Source organism: Esox lucius, chromosome 15, assembly GCF_011004845.1.
Source record: "Esox lucius isolate fEsoLuc1 chromosome 15, fEsoLuc1.pri, whole genome shotgun sequence".
NCBI lineage: Eukaryota > Metazoa > Chordata > Actinopteri > Esociformes > Esocidae > Esox > Esox lucius.
The window spans coordinates 17,689,393-17,698,968 of record NC_047583.1 but is presented as its reverse complement, the minus strand read 5'-3'; the positions used below and the strand labels follow the sequence as shown (position 1 = coordinate 17,698,968).

General features: G+C 47.8%; 1 protein-coding gene across 1 annotated transcript; it reads right to left on the bottom strand.

Annotated features, from left to right (window-relative positions):
• Positions 1 to 1,109: 1,109 nt before the first annotated feature.
• Positions 1,110 to 4,118, bottom strand: LOC117595610 (vegetative cell wall protein gp1-like; the record flags this gene model as incomplete). Its single annotated transcript, XM_034297434.1, has 2 exons — positions 1,110 to 1,130; positions 3,153 to 4,118. Coding segments are annotated over 2 exons (987 nt in total), but the record flags the coding sequence as incomplete, so codon positions are not given.
• Positions 4,119 to 9,576: the final 5,458 nt, after the last annotated feature.

Below are 9,576 nucleotides of genomic sequence, written 5' to 3'. Positions count from 1 at the left end.
TACTACATGATACCATATGTGTTATTTCATAGTTTTGTTGTCTACAACATCATTCTACAATAGGGAGAATGGCAATGATAAGGAAATACCCTTGTGTAGGTGTGTCTAAACTTTTGACTGGCGTATATATTGAAATTATTAATAATTTGCAAAAGCAATGCTATGACAGCCATGAAGCCATGACTTCACAATCGAAGTCAACCAAAAATGACTTCGACACTGCAAAAAGGATAACACTGCATCTCACTACTTGATTGACAGTTCATTGTATGTTGACTATCATGTGTCACAGTATTTTCAATGTACAACACTGCAGTCCAATCAGAACATATGACCTCAACTGAATGTCCTATCCCTCTATTGCAGTTGCACTGAAATGCACATACACCATGTAAATACAAATATTAAAAGTCCCACCCACCTATTGCTTTTGCGATGCAATGCACAAACAGAATGCAAATACAAATGTGTATTTACTTCTTTAATGATATGGCACATTTAGTCCTTATACTCTGCAGCTCGTATGCACCCAGGAGATGAATGAGATTCAAGGGATCCTTCTCCTGTAAAAACTGCAGATACTGTGCCCTCCACTAATATTGGCACCCTTGGTAAATATGAGCAAAATGGCCAGCAAATTGCTGTTTATCCTCTTGGTCTTTGGTTAGAAATATACACATCAATCAAACCTTTAATTGAGGGAAATTGATTTAAAAAAATACATTTGAAATAAATATTTTTCCTAAAAACATGTGTAGCCTGGTGTAATATATCCACCATGTTAAGCAAAGCATGAAAAAAAAAAGTATTTTAGTAAATATAAATATAGAAAGATAATAATCCATTTAAAATGTATTATGAAAATTGAAATTCATATAGGTTGTATAAATATATATATTGTTTAAGGTTAACTAGATTTTCGACAAGTTTGTCTTTGAAAAGTTTTACCTGAATTATTAAGTTATAGCAAGGTATATTTTACCAGACATAGTTGTTCTAATTTCTGTTTTGTATTACTAACCACGCAAAGGGGGTTAGTGGGTTACTTTCCGTTGGGCTAGGTATAGAAGGTTAGCTGAGGAGATGTTGGAGCTATTGTTTAGCTATCTTCACCCGGCGGTGACAGAGATCTGTGACAAACACCAACTCCGCGAATCGACCATCAGATAGCGCCCTGTGGGGACTGGGACAACCCCAGGGTTCCTCTGGCGAAGACTTACTTAGACGGAAGTGGCTGTGACAGGCCCCACGCACCAGAGTAGCGCATCAGGCTTGCAACGTAGGGTCGGGAGAGGCGAGTGTGTGTGTGAGCCCACTGTATTTCCTGTTGTTTAGGCTAATGAGCGGACATATTCATTTAAGTCTCGGTGAAGTCAGAAGATTATACTTTTGCATTAGACTTATTTTGTTATTCTGTAAAATTCTGTATCTTTTCATTTACATGAAATATATATAATTTTGAGTGCAGAGAGTGTTGGGAACTTAATTATACTAGTTCAAGGCTTAGATTTATCGAAACCCTCGTTTGTTGATTTCACAAACTACTAACTTACTCAGGGCTTAGCCTATTGGTAAATAGCAATTTAAATAGTCCTAATTTCAACACTACTATAGGGCTGGAGCGCTACACATGTATACCACAATTATTGGGACCCTTAGAAATTCTTATGAGTAAAATCTAAATGAAGTATGTATCTATTCATATTTTATATTTCTAAGTTCACCTGAATGATTATGAAAATTTGTTTTGGAGGGGTTGCCATGAAAAAGCTTTTGCTGTCATCAAAAAACTAACTAAAATCTTACTGGAATTTCCAAAACATAAAACATAAATATAGCATGCAGAAAAGTATCTAATTGCCACTGTGAAGTATGCTGGTGGATATTTTGTGTCTGTGTTTCTTCCAAAGGCCCTGGACCCTTCTGCCAGGAATCTTAAACCAGGCCCTGGATGGATCTTCCAGCCTAGACAATGATTCAAAGCACACCTCTATTCGAACAAAAAGATGGTTCACTAACCACAGAAAGAAGGTTTTGCCGTGGCAAGCCCAGTCACCTGATCTAAACCCCATAGATATCAGAATCTGAAAGATCTGGGGACATTCGGTATGGAGGAATTGTCTCAGAACCCATCAATCAATCAATCAAATGTATTTATAAAGCCCTTTTTACAACAGTAGTTGTCACAAAGTGCTTTTACAGAGACACCCAGCCTTAAACCCCAAGGAGCAAACCACAGTAGTGTTGAATATCAGTGGCTAGGAAAAACTCCCTAAGAAGGCTGAATTTTAGAAAGAAACCTAGGAGGACCCAGGCTCAGAGGGGTGAAACTGCCTCGTGCCATGCATTATAGAAGACTCAGAGCTATTTTTGGCAAAGGGAGGTTGCACAAACTGTTAAATGAAAGGTGGCCAATACTTGTACTTATTTTATGATGATCATTTATTTTTTCTTTCAATTGTTTCCCTTTAAGTATAGGTTAGATTTTTGTTCATATTTTGAATTAAATATCAATGAGATAAACAATAAATAATGTCACGGTTGTGGGATGAAGAGGACACAGGCGCAGAGTAGAGGTAGGTAAGGTAATCCATTTAATACAAAATAAAGAATGCAGGACTCCAACAAAACAAAAAGCAGCAACCAGTGACGTGGGTATTCCTTACACAGGATAAACAAAACCAAAATGAACCACGCCTTGGGGCCTACAAACTAAACTTAAATAGGGTCCCCAATTGGAGGCAATGACTAACACCTGCCTCCAATTGGGGAAACCAAAAAAAGGAGTAGAGGTGGCTAAAGGCCACCTCCTGTCCTGTCCTGGCTATGCCCCGAGCCCAGCGCAGAGATGGCTAGGGGCACAGCCAGGACGTGACAGTACCCCCCCCCAAAGGCGCGGGCTCCCGACCGCAAGACCGGGACGACCACACCCGGACCGGCGGAGGCTCAGCGCCCGGAGCCGCCGGCACAGGCCGGGGAGGCGGAGCCGCAGGGACAGGCCAGGGAGGCAGAGGGTCAGGAGACGGGAGAGCCGGCGGAGGGACAGGAACCGGCAGGAGAGCCGGCGGCGGGTCGACAGCCGGCGGAGAAGCAGGAGCCGGGGGAACCGGCGGAGGGTCGACAGCCGGCGGAGGAGCAGGAGCCGGGGGAGCCGGTGGAGGAATAGGAGCCGGCGGAAGAGCCGGCGGAGGAGCAGGAGACGGGGGAGCCGGCGGGGGAATAGGAGCCGGCGGAGGAGCAGGAGCCGGGGGAGGCGGCGGAGGGTCCAGAGCCGGCGGAAGAGCCGGCGGAGGAGCAGGAGATGGGGAAACCGGCGGAGGGTCAGGAGCCGGCGGAAGAGCCGGCGGAGGAGTAGGAGCCGGCGGAGGAGCAGGAGACGGGGGAGCCGGCGGGGGAATAGGAGCCGGTGGAGGAGCAGGAGCCGGGGGAGCCGGCGGAGGGTCCGGAGCCGGCGGAAGAGCCGGCGGAGGAGTAGGAGCCGGGGGAGCCGGCGGAGGAATAGGAGACGGGGGAGCCGGCGGAGGGTCAGGAGCCTGCGGAAGAGCCGGCGGAGGAGTAGGAGACGGGGAAACCGGTGGAGGGTCAGGAGCCGGCGGAAGAGCCGGCGGAGGAGTAGGAGCCGGCGGAGGAGCAGGAGCCGGTGGAAAAGCAGGAGCCGGGGGAGCCGGCGGAGGGTCCGGAGCCGGCGGAAGGGCCGGCGGTGGGTCCGGAGCCGGCGGAAGAGTCGGCGGAAGAGCCGGCGGAGGAGTAGGAGCCGGGGGAGCTGGCGGAGGAATAGGAGCAGGCAGAGGAATAGGAGACGGGGGAGCCGGCGGGGGAATAGGAGCCGGTGGAGGAGCAGGAGCCGGGGAAGCCGGCGGAGGGTCCGGAGCCGGCGGGAGAGCCGGCGGAGGAGTAGGAGCCGGGGGAGCCGGCGGAGGAATAGGAGCCGGCAGAGGAATAGGAGACGGGGGAGCCGGCGGAGGAATAGGAGCCGGCGGCAGGTCGGCAGCCGGCGGAGGAGCAGGAGCCGGGGGAGCCGGCGGAGGGTCCGGAGGCGGCGGAAGAGCCGGCGGAGGAGTAGGAGCCGGGGGAGCCGGCGGAGGCATAGGAGACAGGGGAGCCGGCGGAGGAATAGGAGCCGGCAGCAGGTCGGCAGCCGGCGGAGGAGCAGGAGCCGGGGGAGCCGGCGGAGGGTTGACGGCCGGCGGGGGAGCAGGAGCCGGCGGAGGAGCAGGAGACGGGGGAGCCGGCGGGGGAATAGGAGCCGGTGGAGGAGCAGGAGCCGGGGGAGCCGGCGGAGGGTCAGAACCCTGTGGGAGAGCCGGCGAAGGAGCCGGAGACAGGGAAGCCGGCGGAGGGTCAGGGAGAGCCGGCGGAGGGTCAGAGCTGGCTGCGGCTCCCAAGCAGCGGGGGACGCTGGCTGCGGCTCCCGGGCAGCAGGGGGCGCTGGCGGCACTGGCTGCGGCTCCCAGGCAGCGGGGGGCGCTGGCGGCACTGGCTGCGGCTCCCAGGCAGCAGGGGGCGCTGGCGGCGCTGGCTGCGGCTCCCAGGCAGCGGGGGACGCTGGCTGCAGCTCCCAAGCAGCGGGGGGCGCTGGCTGCGGCTCCCAAGCAGCAGGGGTTGCTGGCGGCGCTGGCTGCGGCTCCCAGGGAGCGGGGAGCGCTGGCTGCGGCTCCCGGGCAGCAGGGGGCGCTGGCTGCGGCTCCCAGGCAGCGGGGGGCGCTGGCTGCGGCTCCCAGGCAGCGGGGGGCGCTGGCGGCGCTGGCTGCGGCTCCCAGGGAGCGCTGGCTCCGGCTTCCGGGCAGCGGGGGGCGCAGGCTGCGGCTTCCGGGCAGCGGGGGGCGCAGGCTGCGGCTGCCGGGCAGCGGGGGGCGCAGGCTGCGGCTTCCGGGCAGCGGGGGGCGCAGGCTGCGGCTCCCGGGCAGCGGGGGGCGCTGGCTGCGGCTCCCGGGCAGTGTGGGGCGCTGGCGGCGCCGGCTGCGGCTCCCGGGCAGCAGGGGGCGCTGGCTGCGAGAACCGGTACGGCGGGTCCCGATAGCCCCACCAGTCCTCACATCTCCCAACATCAGGGAAAGCCCTCATAGGCCCCCCCGGCGTTGTTGCCCGACGCCTAGGAGCTGGCACCGGGCAGGGCTGGGGCACCTGGACTACCCCACACGTGAGCACGGGTGGCACGGCCGCGTCCTTCCATTCCGCCTGCCCCCACAGCACCCCGCCAAGAAATTCTTGGGGCGGACACACGGAGGTTTGCTTACGTCGCCTCCGTCGACGTCTCCTCCGGGGTGGATGCTGTGGAGGCCCGGTGTGCCGCAGAGGACAGTAGGGGTTCTCCTCCTCCTCGGTGTCGCTGTCCGGCCAACCGAGGAGTTCCCCTACCGTCCATTTCTGCTGTGTCTCTTGGTGGTGGTTCATTCTGTCACGGTTGTGGGATGAAGAGGACACAGGCGCAGAGTAGAGGTAGGTAAGGTAATCCATTTAATACAAAATAAAGAATGCAGGACTCCAACAAAACAAAAAGCAGCAACCAGTGACGTGGGTATTCCTTACACAGGATAAACAAAACCAAAATGAACCACGCCTTGGGGCCTACAAACTAAACTTAAATAGGGTCCCCAATTGGAGGCAATGACTAACACCTGCCTCCAATTGGGGAAACCAAAAAAAGGAGTAGAGGTGGCTAAAGGCCACCTCCTGTCCTGTCCTGGCTATGCCCCGAGCCCAGCGCAGAGATGGCTAGGGGCACAGCCAGGACGTGACAAATAAAAGCATTTCACAGCTTGTTTTGCATTTTTTTTATCAATGTATTACTATTGTAAAAGCTGCATAAAGTAGCATTTAGGGGTTATCTTTAAATTATTTACTTCAAATGCTTTACAATAAAAGTGCAGTTGTATAAAGCCTTTGCTGCAGGGTGAGGTTTACCCTAGGACTACCAGTTGTACAATATAGATAAAAACTAAGATTTCTTAAGCAGCACACTAAAGGACACTGGGAAATGGTACTGAAGTACAAGTAACAAAAATATTTGATTTATTGAAAACATTTCAACAGACCACTCACACTGTAACCCTTCCATGTCCTACTGAGGTGTTTTCAGTACTTCCTGGTTGAACAAGGACCCCTCCTCTACAAACAATTGCCAACTTAAATATCACAATACAGTGTAACAGCATATGATATCCATTTCTGGGACAAAATCAGAGTTGACTCAAAATATTATGCCTGGACTTTGAAAATATCAGACAAATAGACATCAGTGTATTCGTTCTGTACATGATTGTGGAGAGTGGCATTTGTTTTCCATGGTTTTATTTAGGTTTAAACTCTGTGAATTCTGCTTGGGACAGTCATGATATGAGCTTTTCATGTTTGTTTGAAAATGTTTAAAAAAATAAATGATTCATTGCATGATTGTTCAGTATGTGCACATAAAGCAGCATGTTCTGAACAAATGTTTTTAGAAACATTAAAATTTTATTTATTTTTGTTTGACACACAGAACCACAAAAAGGCCATGTCATGACAACCACCCATATATACAATAAAACAACAGACATGTCTAGCAATTGTCAAATAATGTTTGATAATAAGAATATTAAATGTTGATTCTTGGTTTTGTATATTTCTGTGGATGATGGGTGATACCTACCTATTCAGTTTGCAGGTGTCTACCTACAATTCAAGTATTTGTCCCTGAAACCTGTCACCACCTGTAAAAGCTAAAATCATAATGTTGGATATATCAAATTCAGTAACTCCCCTTCATTTATTATTTAGGTTGTCAGATGAAACCTATTTGGTTGCCTTCCCTGGCATTGCGCCCTATATGGCGTGAGTTTGATATCTCTACTAGAAATGATACTTTCTTCAGTAAGTACACCTACTATTTACTAGTCCTGTTCTGAAACCCATTACTTAAAACACAATAAAATTGTGTTTTAATAGCGCAATAGGTCATAACTGTATACGATTGCAATAAACTGAGTGGAATGATCTACACATTATTGACTCCCACGTGTACTACAATTGAATTAGTCATGTACCCCCTTTATCTGAAACGAAGTAGCTTCACGTTGAATAAAAAACAACAACAATTTAATTACAAAAACAATTGCATTACAGACATTGGTGGATATTCTTTATTTTGTAATACAAACTCGATTCCAAAAAAGTTGGGACACTACAAATTACGAGTAAAAAAGGAATGGAATCATTTACAAATCTCATAAACGTATATTTAATTCACAATAGAATGTAGATAACATATCGAATGTTGAAAGTGAGACATTTTGTAATGTCATGCCAAATATTGGCTCATTCTGGATTTCATGAGAGCTACACATTCCAAAAAAGCTGGGACAGTTTTCCAACATGACAATGCCAGACCAAATACTGCATCAATTACAATGTTATGGCTGCATAGAAGAAGGATCCGGGTACTGAAATGGCCAGCCTGCAGTCCAGATCTTTCACCCATAGAAAACATTTGGTGCATCATAAAGAGTAAGGTGCGACGAAGAAGACCTAAGACAGTTGAGCAACTAGAAGCCTGTATTAGACAAGAATGGGACAACATTCCTATTCATAAACTTGATTAATTGTGCAAATCTGACATTTAAACATGAATTCACTTGTAAATACAGTCTTTTCTGAGGCACCTTTGTAATAGGATGTGTAGGCTGTAGTTGTCCTTTGGCCCATGTTATGAGGTAGATAAATCACTGCACACACAGGTTTGAAACCAACAGTGCGAAGGCACTGTTTATGCAATGCCTTTGCGTAATCCTCATAACTTGAGAAAAAAAAACAAGCTCACACATCCCAGTTTTTCATGGCAGTCTCAATGTGCTTTGTCCATGGAAATTGGAGGCCTCAATCCTACTTTATCATTGGAAGTGATGGTTCCTAAAACCTTTCAATCAAGCTCTTCTTCAATATGCATCGTCCATATACAGCAATATAAGCAGCTGTAAGACTACCTGTTGTCTGGGCCACAATGCCCCAAATATGCAGAGATACACAGATTATAGACCTGAAAACACACTGAGATGCCATTCGTAGTAATGCCAGAGATGGTGAAAAGAAAGCAGAAATAAGTGATTCAGAATACAATTTCTGAGGAAACATTGCTCAGTCACACCACACACTATAGTGCATTAACATAGGCTCTAACATCCATCCTGGTCCCTGGATCTCCATTTTTAAGTGTATGTATCAATTATTGTAGCCATTATATGAGAACTGACCATTGAGACATTCACAGCAAGATGAGAATCCCATAATAATGTAATGAGTCCAACAGCTGCAAAGGTCACAGTGGCATTGGAGGCCTCAGGGAGACATAAAGAATATGTGACTGAAAAGGCTAAATCCTACACCGGGGTGCTGTATCACAAAGCCGGGTCAATATGTTGGCCAGCTAACTCAAAAAAACCTTTAGATACATGCCTAGTTATTGATATTAACAATTTTCAGAGAGGTCTTCCTGTTTACTCCATATTAATGCTACTTCATTGCATTTGTCTATTCATGGAACATAAATATTCCTTGGCTAAAGCCAACCGGATGATGCAGAACACCATATGTCAAGGGAGGTTAGTGAGCGTGAGCCTCTGATGACTGAACCCAAACAGGCACTATTCTGGGTCACTTATTAAAGGCATGTCAAGGTTGAACCTCAGGTGTGCATCTAAGGCAATCATTTTGTATTCTTATTTACGCTGGATTGTCCCCGAATACTGATTTCAAGCATTCTCTGTCAAGCAATACGGAGGTCAGTGAAGTCTCACTGAGCTGACAGAGTGAACTGGAGGGTCCCTGGACATATCAGCCCATTATCACCAGCAAAATGTCATCCTGTGACATTTTGCAAAAAATAATTCATGAAAATTACACTTTTTCCCTGAATGCATTGCAGTCAATAAGGGGAAAAATCTTCAAAGGCATGGTCAATACAAAACTTTAAAGGTTTTGTCAATACATTATCAATGAGAAAGAAAAAGAAAAACATGTTGCAGTAAATGCGAATGAAATAAATCTGATGTCGGTGACCTTTTATTTCAGCTTTTTAAATATGGGGCTAACATTTTGCATTTATAATTGTTCAACTTAATTATTAAATCATTATGTGTAACTTAATTGTCCTAATTTTGCATGTGTTTGCAGTTTCAAAACGTCACAGGGTGACGTTTTGCTATGATACCATGTAGGAGACATACAGTGTCAGAGTGCAACATTGAGGTCATAAATGAATTCAACTGAAGTTGCATTCATAGTGGCCCACTGATGAGCAACTTCATTGTACAATGCTATAGGAAATCCACAATCTACTGATCGCCGCCGGAGACTGGGCTTTAAAACCTGGCTCCACCTTTAAGTGATGTCTCCTACATCTAGGGCAGTGGCTCCCAACCTTTTTCAGTTACTGTACCCCCAAAAAGAATTTGCAGTACTTGGAGTACCCCTGAATTCATAGGCGCCGATTTATGTTTTCCTCCGTGGGTGCTCATAGGCGCACGCCATTTATATATATATATACACACACCTATATACCTATATATACACCTATATATACCTATATATACACCTATATAT